Here is a 23516-nt window from a genome sequence, read left to right on the forward strand (position 1 = left end):
TCTGTTAGTCTCAAAGGTGCCACAGGACCCTCTGTTGCTCCTTAAACCAAAAGAAAAGTGTTCATGCAGGTGGTTTCTACAGTTTAACTAAACTGCTTTAAAAACTGACATAAGTTGAAAGGGTGCAATTTTCCTGAGTAAACAAGGCCAGAGTTGCAGGTGTTGGTCCTGACTGCTATCAGTGCTTCCATAACTACTACTAGTTTCCAAGGATACCAGCAGGCTGAGCAAACAAGGAATGCAGGAGTTACCATACTAAAGCAAAGCAGTGGTCCATTCAGTCTAGTATCCTGTCTCCAGGGGAAATGAGGGGAGGAGGATGGCAAAGGGGTGCATGGAGTGACCAAGCAGGCCTGGCAAAAGGAGAGAGAGAAGTGATTTGGTAGGTAGGGTGAGAGAAAGGGGGAGAAATAGAGTTGATGGAGGAAGGGGAGATAGAGAAGACAAAAGTGCAAGAAACCCTGCAGCAGACAATTTTGGAATAACCTGCCCAGAGGGGAAGTTTCTTCCTGACTGCAGCCAGCTAATGATTGTTTATGCCCTGAAAAATGAGGATTTACATCTTATATTCACTAGTCTAATTTAACTGTAGATGGTCTCATTATCCATAAAATGTTGTTTTGAGGACTACTAAGATCCTTGCCCCAATGATATCTTGTGGGAGTGAGTCCCAGCACTTGTGTAAAAAAAATTTATCGGTTTTAAGTATTTTCATGTTCTTTTGCACATCTGTACCCTACTATTCCAACACTAAGACAAGTTAAATATGAAAAATGAGGACTAAAGCTTACCCTGAAAAGATCATCTCAGTGCTAAGCTGGGTGGTGAGATGATGACCGTAGCATGAGATGACACAAGCAACCATCAACAGCAAAGCACCAGGGGAACTCAGTGACTGAGGGGCACAGGGTGGCAAAGGGGTGGACGGAATGATTGAGTGGGCCAGGCAGACGGAGGGGTGAATGATTTGGCAGGTAGCATGAGAGGATAGGTGAGAAACAGAGGTAATCAGGGAAGGGAGGATGGCAAAGAGACAGCTATGAACACACAGGACAGAGTGAGCAGTCAGAGACAGCAGGAGAAAAATGCTTGGAGAAAGGCCCTGGGCTGGGTTCCTCAAGCCCCCAAACAGATCCCTGGGTGGGCTGTTCCATAGGAGTTGTGGGGATACAGGAGTCACCCTGTGAGGGAGGTAACTGGGGGTTCACAATCACCCTGTGGGGGAGGGAACTATGGGTGCAGGGTCACCCTGTGAAAGGGCCACTGAGGGATGCAGAGGGTTCAAGGATCACCCTGTGGGGGAGCAATGAAAGCTACAGGGTCCCCCTGCAGGAAGGGTGTGGGGTCACGGGGGGGCTCTGAGGGGCGCAGGGTCACCCTGTGGGGGAACAATGAAAGGTGCAGGGGGTCACACTGTGGGCAGGCACTCAGGGGTGCAAGGTCACCCTGTGGGGGATGTCCAGGGTCATGCTGTGGGGGGCTCTGAGGGTCACCCTGTGGGGGAACAATGAAAGCTGCAGGGTCCCCCCGCAGGAAGGGTGTGGGGTCACGGGGGGGGCTCTGAGGGGCGCAGGGTCACGCTGCAGGGGGGAAGGGGGCCAATATCTCGCCAGACAAGCCCTAGTCCAGCCATAGCTCCGACTCCCCAGCGAGGGAGGGAGGCGCCCAAGGGCGGCAATTTACCTCCTTCAGATCTCTCGCACAAACCACTCCATTTCTCAGCCAATCAGCAATCAGGAATCTGTCTCCCGCTTTGATTGGATGAGATGCGCGGGCTGCTGCCCAATAGGAATAATAGTTGTTAGTGCCGCTAAGCGCGTTGTGGCTGTCGGGCTGTGATTGGTCGGAGAGGGTATGGGCAAGATGGCGGCTACTGCGGTTGTGCCCGGTTTGGGAAGCTGCGATTTCTCTGACTTGCGCGAGATCAAGAAGCAGCTTCTGAGTGTGGCGGAGCGGAGCCGCGAGCGGGGCCTGCAGCACAGCGGGAAATGGTGAGGGGGGGCCCGGGGAGCGGGGCCCGCGGCACGGCGGGAGAGGGTGAGGGGGGGCCCGGGGAGCGGGGCCCGCGGCATGGCGGGAGAGGGTGAGGGGAGCCGCGGGGCGCAATGGGGATGGTGTTGGTGTGCGTCTGCCCTGCTGCCAATACCTCCTCCCCGGTTCTTGGGCATGCCAGGTGCCTGGGTCCTTGCTGAGCGTTGCAGCTGCTTCTGGGGTGGGGTGCACTATCCCAGCTGGGGTGGGGCCTGGGGCCTGCGTGAGGGCTGGGGATGTGTATGCGGTGTGGTCTGTGGGGTGTTAATGTGTTTGAGGTCTCTTGGTTTCAGGGCCTCTGAGCTGGCATTTGCCCTGGATCCTCTGCCCCTGAGCGAGCTGCCTGCTGCTCCTGTGCTCACAGAGGTATGGATGGCAAAGACAATGACACCAGCCAGCAATGAGCAGAAGGGGCTGTCTCTCTTGGGTGACCTCCCCTTACATCCAAAATGTTTTGCCTCCACTATGTGAATAGTCCTGTGCGAGGAGACCTCAAGGCCTAGCAGTGCATCCTGCTATGCTTCATTTGACAGAGGCAACTCCATTTTTATTACGGGTGGATTAGGACTGCTGTGGTGTTGCCCTTGCTGTATTACGACCAAAGCAGGGGACCATCTTATCACACTATTGTTCCTTGAGCTGGTCGCAATCCCATCCAAGTTTGTAGCATAGATAGTACCTCAACTATGTTCTGAACTACAATAAAACTCCGGACATGAGTTTAAAAGTGTTGGTTTAGGGAATACAATTGAGGTCTAATCTGTGCTGCGGAATAGAATAATGTTATAACTAATTGAGGACCGCTCCCTGTAGTGTAGAGGGCTTTGCATTGAGAGCCCTTTCTCAGATGGGTGTTAAACTTTCCAAAACAATTACTCTTTGAGCTCAAATTTGGGGAAGTTTGTTCTCTGCCCAAACGTGAATTTCTATTGGAAAGTTGTTAGCTTTCTCTTCAGCTCTTTACTCATCTGTAAGTATATATGAAAGATGATGGAGTCTTTCACTTCAAGAACATTTCAGGTGTTTTTATTTGTATCGGGCTACCCAAAAACTCATCAACGTCAAGTTCAACCTGAGCCTTTTCCTAGTCCTTACTGAGGAATATACTTTGCTAGGGCTGTAAAATAAAATATAAATGGTTGGAACTAGCACTGTTAGTTGATATCCTTGATGATCTAAAGTCACACTAAGGACAGTATCCAGATACTGCAAAAATCTGTGTTAAAACAACATTATAGAAGTGCATTCCACAAAAATCAGAAATTTCAAACTTGAGTCCCATAATAATCATAACTTGGCCTCCATTTATGTGTACTTAATTGCAATGTATACTGTTGCCTTAAGAGTATGCTTTAGTACAGTAGTGCTCAAACTGTGGGTTAGGACCCCAAAGTGGGTCGCGACCCCGTTTTAATGGGGTCGCCAGGGCTGGCGTTAGACTTGCTGGGACCCAGGACTGAAGCCCAAGCCCCACCGCTGGGGCCGAAGCTGAAGCCCGAGATCATTTTTGTTGTCAGAAGGGAGTCATGGTGCAATAAAGATTGAGGACCACTGCTTTAGTATGTATATGCACAGTGGCTGAAAGTTGTTCTGGGAACCATAGCGTGATTTCCCAGAATTTTATGTCTTTCTTTTGTAACAATATATACATATACAATATATACATATATATATATAAGCCATACATCTAACAGTAGATTCATAGACTTCAAGGCCAGACGGGACCATCATGATCATCTAGTCTGACCTCCTGCATGTTGCAGGCCTTAGAGCCTCGCCCACCCACTTTTGTAATAGACCAATAACCTCTGGTTGAGTTAAACACTTAAAGTTACAGAGAATCCACCATTTACTCTAATTCAAACCTCTGAGTGACCCATGCCCCATGCTGCAGAGGAAGGTGAAAACCCCCCAGGGTATCTGCCAATCTGGCCTGGGGGGATATTCCTTCCCATCTCTAAATATGGCAGTCAATTGGACCCTGAGCATTTTGGCAAGACCCGACAGCTGGGAAAGAATTCTCTAGTAGTAACAGAGAGCCCTCCCCATCTAGTGTCCCATTACTGTCTGTTGAAGATATTTACTGCTATTAGTCGCAGATCGGTTACATGCCATTGTAGGTAGTCTCACTATACCATCCCCTCCACAAGCTTATCAAGCTCAGTCTTGAAATCAGGTTTTTTTTTTTCCCCCCCCCCCCCCCCCGCGCTATCTTTGGAAGGCTGTTTCAGAATTTCACTCCTCTGATAGTTAACTTCATCTAATTTCAAGCCTAAACTTGTTGGTAGCCAGTTTATATCCATTTGTTCTTTTGTCAACATTGATGCTTAATGTAACTTGTCTCCCTCCCTAGTGTTTATCCCTCTGATGTATTTATAGAGAGCAATCATATCTCCCCTCAGTCTTCTTTTGGTTAGGCTAATCAAGCCAAGCTCTCTTGAATCTCCTCTCATAAAACAGGTTTTCTATTCCTCTGATCATCCTAGTAGCCCTTTGCTGTACCTGTTCCAGTTTGAATTCATCTTTCTTAAATGTGGGAGACCAGAATTGCACACAGTATTCCAGATGAGATCTCACCAGTGCCTTGTATAATGGTACTAACACTTCCCTGTCTCTACTGGAAATACCTCACCTGATGCATTCTAAGATTGTATTAGTCATTTTCACGACCGCATCACGTTGACTCATAGTTATCCTGTGATCCACCAATACACCCAAGTCTCTCTGCTCCTCTGTCGCTTCCAACTGGTAAGTCCCCAGTTTACAGCAAAAATTCTTGTTAGTCCCTAAGTGCATGATTTTGCACTATTAAATTTCATCTCATATCTATTACTTCAGTTTTCAAGGTTGTCCAAATGCAAAAATAAAAAAACTGTTAACACAGCATTAAGGCAGCAAAGTTAAAATCATAAAAACAAGAATGTAGTAATTGCTGTAACCAATCAGGGATGCATCTAGTACAGTATCCTGTTTTTTACAGGGATCAATACCAGATGCTTCAAAGGAAGCTATAATCTCTGTAACGGACAGCTGTGGAATACCTGACTACAGAGCAAGTTTCTTCCTAATCCTACATAATCCCTAATCCCTGTCATATCTCTTCTCTGAGCTGTTCTAATCTTAATTTCTGACATGGAAGCCTTCTGGTCTCTGATAACTTTCCTGGCTTGACTCTAGACCCCTTCTGTTTCTTTTGTATCTTTCTTTAATATGAAGTGTTCAGAACTGAGCAGTTTTCCAAGTGAGGGCATACCACTGATTTATAAAATGACCTAGTAAATCACATGCAGACTGAACTTGGAAATCATGGTTATTAATATTATTCACAACTTTTCCCACTCTTTTAAAAGCCCAAATCAGTATAATCCAAGAACAAATTCCTAATGTGAAACTTGTAGACTAATGTTACTAACCAGCATTTTCAGTAGCTCAAGACCATTCTGCAAGAAACAAATTGTGTACAGGCCTCCACCATTTTGTAGGGAGAATGAGGCAATAATTGGGCAATGATTAAAGATGTGCTTCTGCAAAAGATAATCTGGTTTCTGACTACACCAATTTAGTTTGTAATTGATGCGTTATAAAGCATGGCTAAATATAAGTCTTACAGTGAGGCTGTAAGGAGGCAGTATAATGAAGGAGATTTTAGAGTTCTCTGGCTTTGTTTAAATTTTCAGTTAAATTACTTGCGTTCCCCTGTCTCTCCCTTCCCCCACCTAAATATATACTCTGCATTCATTTCTGCTCGGCATTCAGCTAACTCATCTATTCTAGTGGTTGATCATTTAATATTTTATTTTCTGGAATTTCACTGTTTTCATACGTTGTTGCAAACTAAGATTTAAATCTTCTTTACATAAAAGGACTGTGTGTGGTTGGGATGAGGAGTGGGGGACAATGTCTGAAAGTATTCAATTTTTATTTGGTGTGGCAGAGAATATTAAATCTGAGCTTCCAGAGCAGTGTTTTTCTTTTTTCCTTCCTAACCATTTGTCACCATGAGAAGACTTCCAAGGAACACAAAACTGTTGATTTCATGAACTCTCTCCACTTTAGGAGGATGCTCGTGATTTGGATGCTTACACATTAGCTAAGTCTTATTTCGATCTGAAGGAGTATGACAGGGCTGCATACTTTCTGCGGGGATGCAAGAGCCAGAAGGCCTACTTCTTGTACATGTACTCCAGATACCTGGTAAGACAACGAGGAAAGCCATCCTTTAATACTGAATTTGCCCCTTCTGTCTTCCCACAGAGCCTTGCGGGTTATAATCTTCCACTTATTCTCTTCCCAGCAACAATCTAGAAAGCCAGGTTAATCCCTTGTTTCCTTGCTAAACCTAACAGAATTTTTTGTTGGTGCTGTTGGGAGCTAGACTCAGGTGCTGTTAACAGAATTATACTGCAACCTGTGGAATAATGTATTCTCTTTTTACAGTCAGGAGAAAAGAAGAAAGATGATGAAACAGTGGATAGTCTGGGTAAGGATCTGCTTTTCTCAGTGGGAATAGAGAACCCAAGCTAATGAAAACAGAACTGCCAACATCATCTCTTTATGCAAACCATAATGGTTTTGTGGCCTGAGAGACTGTGGTTGGGCAGTGTAGCTCTGTCTGCTGGGCTTATGCATGGTTGTATATTCCTAAAGGCATTTGCCACAGATTCTCAATGGCTGACCCATTCCTAAAGAATGTAGGTCACCCTTAAAGGAAGGGGGATGGATTGGGTGTCTTTCTAAAAGATATGGTCTAGGAATTATTTTGGGGAAGTTCTATGGCTTGTGCTGTACAGGAGATCTGGCCTTAGATGCTATCAGGTCTACACACCTGTGACTGAAAAGGATTAGAGGTCATAATAAACAAGCAACTGTGATACTGTAGCAAAAAGAGCTAATCTGATCCTTGGATGTATAAACGGGAGTAGGGAGGTGACTTTTACCTCCTGTATACAGTACTGGTCAGATCAGTACAGGAATACTATGTTCAATACTGGTGTCAACATTTTAAAATGTGTTTAGTTTACCAAAAATATTGAGAAGTGACTTGATTAGTATATACCATTATTTTTAACAGTGAAGGTGATTAACCATAGGAACAAACTACTAAAGGATGTGTAAAAAGCAACAGAGTCCTGTGGCACCTTTAAGACTAACAGATGTATTGAAGCATAAGCTTTCGTGGGTGAATGCCCACTTCGTCAGACGCAAAGATGTGGTGGATTCTCTATTACTTGGATGTCTTTAAATCAAGACTGCATGTCTTTCTAAAAGATGCTTCAGTTCCACCAGAAGTTATGAACTTGATACAGGAATTACTAGGTGAAATTCTGTGCCTGTTATGCATGAGATTAGACTAGGGGATTGCAATGGTACTTTTCTGGTCTTCAAAAATCTGACTCTCTAAACTGGTGAAGCCACAAGCCAATGAAGGATCTTGAAAGCCAGGCAATCACTGAAAGCCAGTTGTGCTTCTTTTTGCAGGCCCCTTGGAGAAAGGACAGGTGAAGAATGAAGCACTAAGAGAGCTAAGGGTGGAGCTTAGCAAGAAACACAAAGCACAGGAGCTGGATGGTTTTGGCCTTTATCTGTAAGTGTCTGGGAGTTTTCATATGAACCCTCGCCTGAGGAGGTGGGATGGGGATGCAGTAACCTCTGGAGCACTCTGTTCTTCCTCTGCCATTTTCCTAAGGGAGAAATAGTATCTTTTTGGAGAATTAGCAAACATCCTGTTTAGTGACTGGTAAGATTGCAGCAGGACATGCCCGATCCACATTAAAGGGAAAGACTAATCTGGAGATGGAAGGGAATGTCTTACTATGTGTGTGGATGTGTTATTGACAGCATTGTGTATTCCTTTGCATCTTCATATTGATAAGTCTTTCCCCTTAACTTATTTCCACACTTTTAAGGTTTGGGGTCAATAGTATGTCCTGCTGCAATAGTAAATGCCACTGAATTTAGGTTTTTTTGTTTGCTAATTTCCTAGGGGGTGGTGTGTGTGTGTGTGTGTTTGTTTTTGTTGTTTGTTTTTCCAGGCAGCTTGCAGGCATTTCACATTTGTGACTGTTCCATTTAATTTCCATTAACTAGCTTTCTCACTTTTGTGTTGCTCCCCTTTCTGAAGTTAAATGTTACTGTGGTGGGCTTTACTGGTATTTTCCTCCTCTAAGGATCTTTAAATTTAATTATATTATGGTCATTATTACTGAGCAATTTAGCTATATTTACCTCTTGGACCAGATCCTGTGCCCCACTTAGGACTAAATCAAGAACTGCCTCTATCCTTGTGGGTTCCAGGACTAGGTGCTCCAAAAAGTGGTCATTATTGACGTCCAGAAACTTTCTCTGTATCCTGTCTTGAGGTGACATGTACCAATCAATATGGGGATAGTTGAAATGCCCCATTAGTGATGCTACAAAAACAAGCCCAATAATAATCTCCCTGAGCATTTCACAGTCACCATGACCATCCTGGTCAGGTGGTTGGTAGTATATTTCTGCTGCTATACTCCTATTATTCAAGCATGGAATTTCTATCCATAGAGGTTCTATGGTATCGTTAGATTCATTTAAGATTTTTAGTATATTTGTCTCTATGCTCGCTTCCACATATAGTGCCATTCTCCCACCAGCACAACCTACTGTCATTCCTGTCTATTTTGTACCTCGGTATTACCATGTCCCATTGACTGTCCTCATTCCACCAAGTTTATGATCTCAATATCCTCATTTAATACCAGGCATTCAAATTCACTCATCTTAGTATTTTAGACTTCTAGCATCTGTATATGAGCACTTATAAAATTTGTCATGTTTTAGTTACTGCCTTCATGTGATGAAAAAGAATCCCATTCAATTACATTTGAGTGTTTCGCTTCAGTTCCTACCTGTGCTTAATCAACTTCAGTCCTCTCCTCTTTACTAGGATATAGAGAATCCCCTAGGATATAGAGAAGCCTGCTAAACAACCAGTGGGACTATTGGATGACAAAGATGCTAAAGGAGCACTCAAGGATGATAAGGCCATTGTGGAGAAACTAAATGAATTCTTTGCATCGGTCTTCACGGCTGAGGATGTGAGGGAGATTTCCAAACCTGAGCCATTCTTTTTAGGTGACAAATATGAGGAACTGTCCCAGATTGAGGAGTCATTATCAATTTGTTCCATACCCTTCTCTAAAGTAAACAGTAATAAGTCACCAGGACCAAATGGTATTCACCAAGAGTTCCGAAGGAACTCAAATGTGAAATTGCAGAACTACTAACTAGTTTGTAACTTACCATTTAAATCCGCTTCTGTACCAAATGACTGGAAGATAGCTAATGTGACGTCAATTTTTAAAAAGGGCTCCAGAGGTGATCCCAGCAATTACAGGCCTGTAAGCCTGATTTCAATACCGGGCAAACTGGTTGAAATGAACAGAATTGTCAGACATATAGATTAACATAATTTGTTGAGAAAGAGTCACCATGGTTTTAATAAAGGGAAATCATGCCTCAGCAATCTACTAGAATTCTTTGAGGGGTCGACAAGCATGTGGCCCAAGGGGATCCAGTGGTTATAGTGTACTTAGATTTTCAGAAAGCCTTTGACAAGGTCCCTCACCAAAGGCTCTTACGCAAAGTAAGCTGCCACGGGATAAGAGGGAAGGTGCTCTCATGGATTGGTAACTAGTTAAAAGATAGAAAATAAAGGGTAGGTATAAATGGTCAGTTTTCAGAATGGAAAGAGGTAAATAGTGGTGTCCCCCAGCGGTCTGTTCTGGGACCAGTCCTATTCAACATATTCATAAATGATTTGGAAAAAGGGGTAAACAGTGAGGTCACACAATTTGCAGATGATACAAAATTCCTAAAGATAGTTAAGACCCAGGCAGACTGTGAAAAGCTACAAAAGGATCTCTCAGAACTGGGGGACTGGGCAACAAAATGGCAGATGAAATTTAATGTTGATAAATGCAAAGTAATGCACATTGGAAAGCGCAGTCCCAACTATACATATAAAATGATGGGGTCTAAATTAGCTGTTACCACTCAAGAAAGAGATTTTGGAGTCATTGTGGATAGTTCTCTGAAAACATACAACCAATGTGCAGTGGTAGTCAAAAAAGCAAACAGAATGCTGGGAATATTTAAGAAAGAGATAGATAATAGGACAGAAAATATCATGTTGCCTCTATATAAATCCATGGTATGCCCACATCTTGAATACTGCATGCAGAGGTGGTTGTCCCATCTCAAAAAATATATATATACTGGAATTGGAAAAGCTTCAGACAAGGGCAGCAAAAATTATTAGGGTTATGGAACAGCGTCTGTATGAGGAGAGATTAATAAGACTGGGACTTTTCAGCTTGGAAAAGAGACGGCTAAGGGAAGATATGCTTGAGGTCTATAAAATCATGACTGGTGTAGAGAAAGTAGATAAGGAAGTGTTGTTTACTACTTCCCATAACACAAGAACTAGGGGTCACCAAATGAAATTAATAGGCAGCAGGTTTAAAACAAACAAAAGGAAGTATTTCGTCACACAACGCACAGTCAACCTGTGGAACTCCTTGCCAGAGGATGTTGTGAAGGCCAAGACCATAACATGGTTCAAAAAAATAACTAGATAAGTTCATGGAGGATAGGACCATCAATGGCTATTAGCCAAGATTGGTAGGGATGGTGTCCCTAACTTTTGTTTGCCAGAAGCTGGGAATGGGTGACAGGGAATGGATCACTTGATGATTACCCGTTCTGTTCATTCCCTCTGGGACACCTGGCATTGGCCACTGTCGGTAGACAGGATACTGGGCTAGATGGACCTTTGGTCTGACCCAATATGATCATTCTTATGTTCTTACTGTTTGAATTAGATGCAACCATACTGTTGCCCCTATCCCCACAGAACTGCAGCAGGATTTGAACCCCCTTGACCTTCAGATCCATGGCTTAGTCTCTTACTACTTGCTGAAGTGCAGACCCTTTTAAACCAGTCATTGGAGGAGGGCTTGATGCAAACTTTCTCTGTGGGTTACTTAAGCACTTATTAGTCAGCTGTAGAACGCTGATGTTCAGGAATTCTAGATTGTATCCCTGGCTCTGGTACAGGAGTGTGGTTTACAGTGGTTAAAGACAGGATAACCAAAACTGATTAAGTTACACTGAAAGGCTCTGTGGTGCAGTGGATAAAATTGGGGTTAATCTTGTTAGAGACCTGAGTTGTGGGTCTGCAGTGACCTTGCATAAGCTCTCTGCTAACTTATTTGTAAAAATGGGGTGTGTTCAGAAACTCTTCCCTGGGTTTTAGGTTGGGGTTTATGGCCTTAGTCAATAACAAGGTTAGTTAATTGCATGAGAATTCAACCAGTTAGGCATGGGATTTGAACTCCTGGCCTCTTATTTCACAGCTATCTGCTAAAATTTTATGAACGTTTCTATAGACAAACATTACCTATGTATAACTGGTATTAAAGGAATCAACACGGGAGAAGCAACCATGTGGCCAAAAGACAGGTCCCGGCATAAAATAGGTATTTTGCAAAATGGGGGACAGAGGAAAGTGAGACTGATGAAAAATTGCCAGAAGAGTGACTTTTTAATGCTTCTCTCTGTACCATTTTTCAAACCACTCTGAAAAATTCAAATAGGGCTCAAAGTTTATATTCTGTGGCTTGGTTTTTGCTATTTCAGTTTGATTTTTACAGAATAAAGATGTAAGGCTCCTGTTAAACTGAACTCTAGTGCTGTTGCTGCACCATAATAGGGAATTTGTCACTGGGGAATTTGATTTTTCCCTTCTTGTAGCCCTGTCACTTGTTTGAGGTTATGACTAGATGTGTACAGCTAGTAGAGGTGGGTGATGCAAAGAGTTATACTGGTATCTTTCTCTACTCAGGTATGGCGTTGTGCTGCGGAAGCTGGACCTGGTGAAAGAGGCCATTGATGTGTTTGTTGAAGCTGCCCACGTTTTGCCTTTGCACTGGGGAGCCTGGCTGGAGCTCTGTAATCTGATCACAGATAAAGAGATGGTAAAACTTAGCGTTAATTTTGTGGTACAAGACAACGGTTGATGGAATAATGTCCTGGGATTGGCATTACCCTTTGTTTTATTCTTAGTTCAGAAGCTCATCAGATAGGCAAGGGAACCTTTACATTGTTTATCTTGTTGAAACCGCTGCTATGCTGCACCTATTTACTGCCATGTAGTCTGGGATGCTTTACTGCAGGCAGGATCTGGTAACTGATTTTTCTTGTCTCTGACTTTTCCATCTGAGTCCAACCCCCTACGTAAGTGAAGGCAGCACTTAGAAACAAAAGATAATAACAAATCGAAAGGTAGACGACAGTCAATATGAATTAGAAGTTATTGAAGTATAGAAAGTTGATAAGGAAAGCTAATAACTTCAAGGCAAAATCTCTGGCTGTCAAGAGCAAGAACATCAAGAAGTTTTTTTAAAGTATATCAGGAATGAAAGAAATCCTAACACCTAAGCCCATTACTAGATGGCAGTGGTAAAATTGTTAGTGAAAAGGCAGAAGTGCTCAATACGTTTTCTGTTCTGTTGTTGGAAAGAAGCAGAATTATTTCATATTGAATGAGGATGAACTACTGTACTTTCAAATGCATTAATGACTAAGGATGATACTAAACAGCATCTGCCAGGGGTGAATATTTTTAAATCAGCAGGCCTGGATAACTTAGACTCAGGAGTCCTACAAAAATTGTCTGAGGTGATCTCTGGCCTGTTAATGTTAATTTTTGATAAATCTTGGCATAGTGGGGAAGTTCCTGAAGCTTGGAAGAGTGCTAATGTTGTGCCAATATTCAAAAAGTACCTGTCTGTTGACTTAGATAGTAGTAAGCCAGTTGGTCTGACAAAATAATGGAAAATCCGATTCAATAATTAAACTAATCAACATAGTATTATGGAAAATGTCTTGTCAAACAAAGCTGATTTCATTTTTTTGAAGTGATAATAAATTTGGTTGATGAAGGTAACGGCATAGATAGATATAACTTATTGTTCACTGTTTGTATTGCTGTAGTGCCTTGGAGCCTGTGCTTAATTTGTAATGAAACAGGTTCCGGGGCTCAAGAAATGATTTACTTCATAACTGATGTGGCAAGCCCAGAGGTGCCAGGGCTATGAACTGCCGGGGCTCAGCCCTGGCACAAATTAAGCACTGTTCAGAGCCCTAGCCATGGACCAGAACCCCATTGTGCTACGTGCTCTACAAACAGAACGAAAAGGTGGCACTGTGCTTAGAATTCTATAAGGTGTCTGATATTAGATCACATTCTGATCTTAAAAAAAGAGCACTGTACAATGTCAGTAAAGCCCATCTCAACTGGATTAAGAACTGGCTAATTGACAGATCTCAAAATGTAGCTGTCAAAGGGGAGTCTTCATCAAATAGAGGTGTTTCTGATGCGGTTTCACAGGGATTGGTATGAGGCTTGATGCTATTCAACGTTTTCATCAGTAATCTGGAAATATAGAATCTGCAGATGACACAGATTGATGGAATGGTAAATAAGGAAAGGGCAGTCTTGTTTGTAGAGCAATCTGGATCTCTTGGTAAGCTGGACCCATTCAAACAAAATGCATTTTATTAAAGTCAAATATAAGGTCATATATCTAGCAACAATGAATGCAGGTCATTCCTACAGAATAGGGGACTGTATCCTGGACGCCTGACTCTGAAAAGGTTTTAAGTGTCATAGTGGACTGTGACGGGGGACCCTGTTGTTGGGCCGGGGATGAGTGGAGTAACAGATTGCAATCACTGGGTTTGAAGGTCCAGAGACGGGTTCCCTGATTGTATCTCTGCTCCTGGGTCCATTGCATTTTCATTAAATTTTCATGAGCAAATCCTCCGAGCTTCCTAAGGTGCTCCCACAGTTCCAATAAATATGGAACTGACCCCATAACCTGAGACTCTTGTTCCTCCCAGGTCTGTTGGAGGAGGTCCAAGATCCCCCTGGGTTGCCTACCATACAACAGTTCAAACGGGAAGAACTCCGTAGATGCTTGGGGTACCTCCTGCACTGCGAACAGCAAGGCGGGTATCAGTTCATCCCAATGTCTCGGGTCATCCTCAACAAACTTGCAGAGCATTGATTTCAGGGTCCCGTTAAACCTCTCAATGAGGCCATCCATTTGGGAGTGGTAGACAGAAGTCTTCAGGACCTGGATGTTTAGTAGTTTGCACAGCTCCTCAATTAGTCGGGACGAAAAGTTGGCTCCCCGGTTGGTCACTGTCTCTTTTGGTATCCCGACCTGGCCGAACATTTCCAAGTTCTTTTGCTATGGCGGTTGCGGTTGTTGAACGTAAGGGGACAGCCTCAGGACATCGGGTTGCATAGTCTACCACCACCAGTATGTAGCGGAACCCCAAGCTGCTTTTCTCTAAGGGTCCCACCAGGTCCATACCTATCCTTTCAAATGATACTCCTACCACTGGAAGGGGGTTCGGGGCGCCTTGCATATCCCTTTGGGGCTAGCACGTTGGCATTCTGGACAGGAGGCACAGAAGTTGCTCACTTCCTTATGGATGCCTGGCCAGAAAAACCTAAGGGCCACTCGGTGTAGTCTTCTCCTGCCTAAGGTGTCTGGCCCAGGGCACTGATTGAGCCAGACACAGCAAGTCACTTTGGAACTTGTTGTTGGATCCTTCCTGGGTTTGGCAATCTTTGGCCATCTGGTATAGGCATTCATTGTGAACCTCGAAGTGGAGTTCTTGGGGTATTTGTAGGTTGATGCCCCTTTCCTCCTCAGCATTGGACACTTGCTCCCAAGCACGACTCAGGGTGGGGTCCTCCCTTTGCTCCCTCAGGAAGTCCCTGTCAATCATCAGCCATTCACGCTCCACCTCCTCCAGCGTCTCTCCTCCCGTGGGACATGGTCCAGGACCTTGTAAAGGATCAGGGAGTTCCTCCTCTCGTCCTTCCTCTTCTCTTTGGTTCAGGAGCCCCCTCGCTCGTGATCTTGGGTTTGTTTCCACTGGCAGCTGGTGCCCCCATTCTTGTATAACCTCCCCGAACCACTTGAGGCCCAATCAACTTCTCAGATTCCAACCACCTCCAGCAACAATCCCGGAGCCGCTGAGCCACTGCCTGGGCCCACTGCTCCAGGGGGATACCTCCCATCTAAATCACTGACCGAACATTTCGGGGCTCACCCCCCCGTGTGGTCTAAGATGACGGCCTTTACTTTGGCATAATCGAGAGCTTCCGTAGGGTCTAGGCTCCGATAGGCAGTCTGTGCAGGTCCAGTTAACTATGGAGCCACTAGGGTAGCCCAGTGCTCTGGAGGCCAATGGGCTGCAGTGGCGACCCACTCAAATGTGACCAAGAAGGCCCCCGGGTCGTATCCGAGCCCCATCTTGGCCAGCCTCACTGGTAACCCAGTCAGAGTGCTCTCCAAACCCTGGCTCAACCCGGCAGGTCCGGGTGGTCCCCTCAGTTACAGGAGCGCTTCCATCTGCTGAACTAGCTGCTTTTGCTGAGATTGGTGCTGTGCTGCCAGCTCTCTAATCCACTGCTGCTGTTGCTCTTGGTGCTGAGCCATCTGTTGTTGTTGGGCGGCCATTTGGTGTAGCAACTGGGCTTGTTGTTGCTGGGTAGCCTGCTGCTGCTGGCTTTCCAGCATCCATTTAAATATCTTGTCGGTATCCATAGTGGCTGTGGGGTTTTCTTACTCAGCTCTCTTCGTATTACTCGTCTTAGCAGGACCTGACTGATCCCGCATTCTCCAGCACGTGTGACAACAACAGTTGGAGTTCTGGCCGTCTGGGTAGGATGGAACAATGGTCAGCCTGTAGCCCCCAGGCAGGGCTGGGCAAACAAATAGTCTATGGTCTCCAAGCCTCCTGGCTGGGGCAGGTAGAAATAATTGGGGTTGTGGTCATCTGGGTAGGACAGAACAGCAATCTGTCTATAGCCCCCAGGTGGGGCAGGGCAAAAAACTAGTCTGTAGCCTGTAAGCTTCCTGGATGGGGCAGACAGTAGCAATTGGGGAATCAGCCTCTGGGGCAGGGCAGAACAGCAATCAGTCTATAGCCCCTGGGTGGGTCAAAACAAACAGTCTATGGTCCCCGAGTTCCCGGGCTGGGACCGAGAGCAAACAGCAGCCACACCTAGTGATCTGTGGGGTGTGGTAGGGGAACCCGGCCCCTCCCTCTCCACTGGGTTCCGACCCAAGGTCCTATAAAGCCAAGGACTTCCCCGTTGAGGGTTTAGGCATCTGCTTCCACTACAGCCCCTGGGTCACGTCCTACCACAATTTGCATCCCAGGCATCTCCTTGGCTGGCAGCAGTTTGGCGTCCTTGTCAGTCTCCGCAGTCGGCGAGTTGCCCATAGCATAGTCCAGGTCCATGGGCTCCGCTGCTTGGAGAGTCACCAGACCCTCTGGAGAAACCTGCAGTACACATCCTTCCTCCTCTGCAGCCAGCCCTGACTGAGCTGGGCTGCCTCCTTTTATCTGGCTCTTCCACCTCGAGCATGCGCAGCAGGGTGTGGCCTCCTGGGTCCGCAGTGATTGGTCCATCCCCATTAGCCCAGGGCAGGGTTGGTACACCCCATCACATGGACCAGTAACTGAACATCAGCTCCCAGGACAATGGTATGGCAAAAAGGGTTAATGTGATACTTGGCTGTGTAAACAAGGGAGTAGTGAGATGATTTTACCTCTGTATATGGCATTGCTGAGACTGATATGGGAATACTGTGTATGTTTTTGTTTTTTGTAGTGGCCATATTTTAAAAAGAGTATTTGAAAAAATTGAGAGGTCCAGAGAGGAGCCACAAAAGTGACATGAGGGTTGGAGAAAATGCCTAAGAGCGAGAGACTTAAAGAGCTCAATCTGGTTAGTTTATCAAAAAGATCAAGTGGTGACTTGATTATCGTGTACAAATATCTTACTGGGGAGAGAATGCCACGTGCTAAAAGGCTTTTTAATCTACTGGAGATGATCAAAACACGAAACAATCAGTGGAAGTTAGATAAACTCAAATTAGAAATAAGGTATACGTTTTTAGCAGTGAGGATGATTTAACATAGGAACAAACTACCAAGGAAGCTGTGGATTCTCCATCTCTTGAAATCTTCGGATCAATGCTGGATGTCTTTCTGGAAGATATATTTTAGCCAAATAAGTTATTGGGCTCAGTGCAGGAATAACTGGATGACATTTTATGGCTTGTGTTTTATATAGGACATTGGACTAGATGTCCCTTCTGGCCTTAAAAAAATCTACTAATCTGTGGTCAGGATTGAATTCCTTCTATAGAATGTCTGATATTAAGTTGATAGAATCCTTTACTTCACACTCTTGTTTCTTGGTCTTTGCACCACTGGGTGGAGTTAGCTTATGCTCAAATAAATTTGTTAGTCACAAGTACTCCTGTTCTTTTTGTCTAAGGAGAAGGCTTTGTTGGGGGAAGAGGGAAGTGTTGTCCTTTGTCCTCTAAAGATCCAGCCACTGGGTGAAGAGAGAGCTGATGTTTTCCCTTTTCTGCAGGAGGCATTGAGGTGATGTGGATTGTCCTCTTAGTATGTTTTTTGTTTGGTTGTTGCCAGCTGAAGTGCCTGTCCTTGCCAGATACCTGGATGAAGGAGTTTTTCCTGGCGCACATTTACACAGAGCTGCAGCTGATAGAAGAGGCTCTGCAGAAGTACCAGAGTCTCATTGATGCAGGATTCTCCAAGAGCACCTACATCATTTCCCAGATCGCAGTTGCCTACCACAATATCAGAGGTCAGTGAACTCAGCTAAGGGGGGAGCCTCCTGCTACAAACTCTGCATCAATCAGTAGCACTCACTGATGTTTGCCTTCCTCTGTCTGTAGATATAGACAAAGCTCTCTCTATCTTCAATGAACTAAGGAAACAAGATCCATACAGGATAGAAAACATGGACACCTTCTCCAACCTGCTGTATGTCCGGGTGAGCACCCTTTCTTTCACCCACACTCCTCTGCAATAAATTACACCAGCTCACACAGCAAGCATTTTATGGCTTCTTAGTAGAATACCTGAGTTAAGTCTATCCAATCATATGAATGCTAACGAGTTTCTCTGGCCATAAATTTGCAGCTGTCTTCTTTCCCCCTCCTCCCCGTGGACTGGTATGCTTGGTGTGCATTTCTGATCTCCCTATCCCTCTTCCCTTTGAAGTGGTGTCACACTTGTCCCCCCAGCAATCTTTTTCTTTTTTTCTACCAGAGTATGAAGCCTGAGCTGAGCTACCTGGCTCACAATCTGTGTGAGATTGACAAGTATCGTGTGGAGACCTGCTGTGTGATAGGTGAGAGGCAACTCTTCTACTAGTTTGTCACCCAGGCTACAGGGAGTGGGAAGGCAGCTTACTGATCCCTCTCCACAGGAATTGTTAGCAGGTCTGTTGAGGCTAGGCTGGCTGAAGCAGCTCTCACTCATGGTAAAACAGCAGATGAAATGATGTAGCAGCAAAAGAAGTCAATGCAGTGTTGGCAGTGCACAGAGATGATGATGCAGGCCTTTGGTAGGGTGGATTGGTGGTGGGGTCTCTATGCAGCTTTGAGATACTGGAATACTGTCGTTTGGTTCTGGGCACTTAGTACCCAAATAAATAAGTGGAATTTATTAATTTGTGGAATAGTTTTCCAAGGTAAGGGGTGGGAGCTTCATTGGTTTGCACAAATGAAATGGATTGGACAAGACACTGGATTGGCCAAAGTGAGGTCAGACTGGGGCTTGGAGTTATGCAGTGAACTGGATCTGACTTAACAGGTTTCTCCCTTCTCTAATTTATATGGAAAAAATAATAGATGCCGCAGCTTGTATCTGTTTCCGAATCTCCTGCTTCTTTTTCCTGTTCACTTTATTCCTCTGACCATCCTCTAGGGAATTACTATAGTCTACGCTCTCAGCATGAAAAAGCAGCACTCTATTTCCAGAGAGCCTTGAAACTGAATCCTCGATATCTTGGAGCCTGGACTCTCATGGGACATGAGTACATGGAAATGAAGAACACATCTGCAGCTATCCAGGCTTATAGGTGTGTGTGGAGGAGCTATGCAAGGCAGAGAATGGCCTCTGGGAGTGCATGAAGTAATGACAGGTTTGGGCGGAAGGGGAGGAGTATCTTGTGTGGCCTTGTTAGGAGCCCTCTTTTGTTGGTCCATATTCCAACCCCTCTATGGGTGGGGTTCCCATAGAGGATGGAACTCGGCTGTTCTCAGTGGTGGCAGATGACAGAACAAGGAGCAATGGTCTCAAGTTGCAGTGGGGGAGGTCTAGGTTGGATATTAGGAAACACTATTTCACTAGGAGGGTGGTGAAGCACTGGAATGGGTTACCTGGGGAGGTGGTGGAATCTCCATCCACAGAGGTTTTTAAGGCCTGGCTTGACAAAGCCCTGGCTGGGATGATTTAGTTGGGGTTGGCCCTGCTTTGAACAGGGGGTTGGACTAGATGACCTCCTGAGGTCCCTTCCAGCCCTGATATTCTATGATTCGTAACCCCGTGAACTCCGACTTGCTTTGGATCCTGCCTGTTTCCGAACACTTACACCGCTTTCTCTTTTCTTTGGCAGACATGCAATAGAGGTGAACAAGAGGGACTACAGAGCCTGGTATGGACTGGGACAAACCTATGAGATCCTCAAGATGCCATTTTACTGTCTGTATTACTACCGACGGGCCCACCAGCTCAGGTAAAGCTGGGAACGTAGCCATAACTGTTGGCAGTTCAGAGTGACCGCTATAAGCTAAGTTGCAGGAGGTATCAATGACTTAGTGTATGCAGTCTCGTTGAAGTGATTACATTCTGTAGAGATTCTATTCAGCCTCTTTAGAGGCATCAATAAAGGTTTAGTACTCCATGTATCAGCAGGGTATAGAAGAGTGTGGTTAGGTAGTGTATGTAGGGCTGGATTTTGGTGGTAGGGTCCATCCTTCAGTTAGCTTGAGACAATACCATGTTCTGAGGTAGCTTGACTGGCTGTTGTTTCTCACAGACCCAACGATTCCCGTATGCTGGTTGCTCTGGGAGAGTGTTATGAGAAACTCAATCAGCTGGTGGAAGCCAAAAAGGTAAGTGAGGGCTCAGACGTGCTGTGGGGCAGGCAGGGCATCCAGGTGGCTGCCAGGGAAGCAGGCAGAGGCACAAGTCTCGTTAGTACTTCCAGTCCTCCTGAGCTGTCTTCCTCTGCATACCTAAAACGTAATGGATGCGGGATAGTGCTCATAATGTCCTCTTCAGTCGTGAACTTGATCCCAGGGTGGGAGTGGGGAGCTGTGTGCAGTCTGGGCCTAATCTTAGCAGGTTCCTGTTATAATTGTGACTTCAGGGGAAGTTCTGCACTAACCATCTGCCCTGAGCAGTTGGTGAATTTGTCTGCTGCGGCCTTCCAGAATACCAGCTCTCTTCATGCATCTCTGCTTGAGGGCATTGCAGTGACTGTGTCTGTATGTGACTGGCGTGAAACCACTGCATGCTAGAGAAGACGTTTTGCTGAGGTGCTTGTGTGACTTTTTCCCTCCTTGGCAGTGTTATTGGAGAGCTTATGCTGTGGGAGATGTGGAGAAAATGGCATTGGTGAAACTAGCCAAGTGAGTATGGCTCAGCATTTATTCTCAGTGTTCTGTGAAAAGCACTTTGAGATCTGAAGGGCTAGGTATTATTTAGATGTGCTATTCGTGGTATCCCTAGGTCTATGGAAACTGCAACTCCTATCCTAATGTCCTGCCTCAGCTCTGAAAAAGAGCCTCTGTTTGCATGTTGTCAGCTAAGGAACCTAGAAACCCATAGTAACGCTGGCAGGCAATGTTAGTAACTAGTTGCTATGCTGGTGGGTGGTCTGTTACGCTGTCCCTCAGGCATGGGGTGTTGTCTGTCTGCTTCTAGGGGCCTGGGCCTGGCTGCAGCTAGTAAAGCACGGTCCAGAACTTGCTCGTGTTTGGGAGAGGCCCTTTCTAAAGGCCTGTCCAGGACAGACAGAAATTCTTGTTTTGGGTCTCTTCCATGCTATGTTTTTGACCCAATTTCTCTCCTTTCCCAGGCTGCATGAACAGCTGAATGAATCAGAACAGGCTGCTCAGTGCTACATCAAATACATCCAGGATATCTATTCCTGTGGGGTGAGTCAGTGGTAGCGGGAGAGGAGGGAGAAGTGAGGGAGAATGATGTAGAACTATCTTCCAAATCAGCTCTTGCTGTTTCTTTACTGTGCTGTAGGAGATAGTGGAGCACCTGGAGGTGAGCACTGCCTTCCGCTACCTAGCCCAATATTACTTCAAGTGTAAACTCTGGGATGAAGCCTCTGCCTGTGCTCAGAAATGCTGTGCATTCAATGATGTGAGTAGCCAATCTCCCTTTCTTAGGGGGAGTCTTACCTTGATCTCTGTTTCTTCTGGGAGTCAGAGCAGTCCTTCTGTTGAAGGAGCATGGGCTGCATCCACCTGGAGTGGATGATCCACATCTATGTGAGAAGACCCCCAGTGCTGCTGCTCACCTATTTCCTGCTGTTGCTTCTTAGTAACTAGTTGAAGTTCTGGGGCTAAGGGTTGCACTGGTTTGGCATTCAATAGTACAAAAATAACTTAGGACTTGTAGTGGTCTGCAGATCTCTAGCAGGAAACCCCACCATCTTTCTGCAGGAACTAATGGACTTACTGTACAATGTGCTACTGGAATCCCCCATGTTTCTTGTTATCTGTGATCTTTCCCATTGACAGTGCAAAGAATACAGAAGTACTTGGTATCCTGGCATGTGTGGAATCTGAGATTCTCTCAGGCCATAGTTGGGCACTCTGGATTTCCATGTCAGCCCAGGAGGGGATGTTGTGGACGACATCAGCCTAAAACTTGCCGCCTCTCTCAAGCAAAGCTGTCTAGAATTTGAGAAGAGAAGACCAGAGCCTGAGTCTCTTAAAGTCTTTGCTATTGCCAGGCTATTTTGTGGAAGGTGCCTAGATGTTATGGTGACGTGGCAGTATAGATATGTAAGATAATCAGGTGTGCAAAGCAAGTAACCTACACGTCAAAGGGCTGGGAAGAGGATATTAGAGGGTCTGTTTTACCTTAAACCTTGCTGTTAATAGCTGGAAAACCAACATCCTTTACTATGTGATATGGTGTCTTGCAACCCCAGTGAAAGCCAAACTAGTGTTGTTGCATGATTGTTCACATTGCTGCTGAATTTGACTCTGAAGCTTCTTTGCCCCAATCTACATGAAGTATGGAATTGACCTACTAATGCAGTATTCTGACTCTTTTCAGACAAGAGAAGAAGGGAAGGCCCTGCTGAGACAGATTTTACAACTACGCAACCAAGGGGAAACCTCCTCCACAGAGATGTCTGCTCCCTTCTTCCTCCCTGCATCTCTGTCGTCCAACAACACTCCCACACGGAGAGTATCCCCACTCAACCTGTCTTCAGTTACACCATGAATTGTGCTGGTACTTCTCTGGGCCAGCCTAGGGCAAGTGGGGACTTGAACCCATCCTCTAGAAACAACCACCTCATTCCCGCGAAGCTTCGGTCTGGTACAGCCTTCCGTTGGAGGCAGACATCCTGAGAACCCATAGCTGAAGCTAGCTGTTGTCAATGCAGGCAAAGATCATAGTGGAACTAATGTGAAGTGCCTCTGCTGAGATGTCAGAAACCACTATGCTTCTCACTGCTGCGCTCCAAGTGTGTGAGAAGCAACTGCTCCCTAGATGAGGGGGTTTTGTCTGCCTGAGTTGAAACATGTTTGAAAGTGTTGTCTCTGCTCTGTTAACGCTGAACTCCTTTCAAGGGCCTCAGAGGGACTGCTGCTGCCTACTGCAAGAATTGTCCCCTGCTAGTTTCTCTGTGGACGTTTTTCTGCAGCTGCACCCAAGCAAGCACAGTAAGAGGGACGTTTCAGCTTCACTGCTGCTGTGAAAGGAAACCACATTTGGGGATTGAGAGATGGTGTCAGTCTTAAGTGGCCTCACCCAGTAACTCGTTGCTGTTAGGTCTGTGGCTCAGATAGATGTCTTGGCTTTGCTGGTGAGTGGCAAACCAGCTAGTGGGAATTACATCATTAAATGTTGGTAGGCATGTTACTGTCCCTGGGTATTGTCTTGGCACAAATTTCCTTCCCATTCTAACAAACACAATTGAACTAAATATAGAAAAGATCCAATTTTCCATAAGTTCACTGTGGGGGGGGAAGGGTGGCTAGTAGCTACCTCGCTCAGATTTGAGTAGCCCTGTCCAATGTGCTGTGTGGCAGTTAGTCCTTCAAACTAGTGCAGCAACTTGTTTAGACTTCAACTGCCTGGGACAGAAATGGTGGTTAGATGGGCCTGGAACAGTGTCAATTTGACCATTGACCTGCAGTCTGACTTCAGCCAAGTCACTCAATTGCTGTTCAGTTTCATTCTCTAAACTGAGTATATGGAGCCTATCTCACTCTGGATGCTGCCACATATAAAGATTCTTCAAGTGCTTCCTCATGTCGATTCCATTCTAGGTATATGCGCGC

At 45.3% G+C, this 23516-nt stretch overlaps 1 protein-coding gene across 1 annotated transcript; it reads left to right on the plus strand.

Moving 5' to 3' along the window:
* The first annotated feature begins 1832 nt into the window (after positions 1-1832).
* CDC23 (cell division cycle 23) lies at positions 1833-23097 on the plus strand. The gene is made up of 16 exons (XM_034779479.1): positions 1833-1991; positions 2325-2397; positions 6088-6225; positions 6469-6511; positions 7510-7615; positions 11912-12044; positions 17599-17776; positions 17868-17965; positions 18244-18325; positions 18904-19057; positions 19595-19714; positions 20018-20093; positions 20551-20612; positions 21062-21140; positions 21238-21357; positions 22282-23097. The coding sequence occupies exons 1-16, from the start codon at positions 1855-1857 to the stop codon at positions 22450-22452; spliced, it is 1770 nt and encodes a 589-aa protein (XP_034635370.1). The 5' UTR covers positions 1833-1854; the 3' UTR covers positions 22453-23097.
* The last annotated feature ends 419 nt before the right edge of the window (positions 23098-23516 follow it).

This window comes from Trachemys scripta, chromosome 8, assembly GCF_013100865.1.
Source record: "Trachemys scripta elegans isolate TJP31775 chromosome 8, CAS_Tse_1.0, whole genome shotgun sequence".
Lineage (NCBI taxonomy): Eukaryota > Metazoa > Chordata > Testudines > Emydidae > Trachemys > Trachemys scripta.

Bases quoted from the DNA above. Each gene is read 5' to 3' on its own strand.
- CDC23 (XM_034779479.1), top strand. From the start codon at position 1,855: ATGGGCAAGATGGCGGCTACTGCGGTTGTGCCCGGTTTGGGAAGCTGC. The intron at 1,992-2,324 runs GTGAGGGGGGGC...TCTTGGTTTCAG, and splicing joins CTGCAGCACAGCGGGAAATG to GGCCTCTGAGCTGGCATTTG. The intron at 21,358-22,281 runs GTGAGTAGCCAA...GACTCTTTTCAG, and splicing joins AATGCTGTGCATTCAATGAT to ACAAGAGAAGAAGGGAAGGC.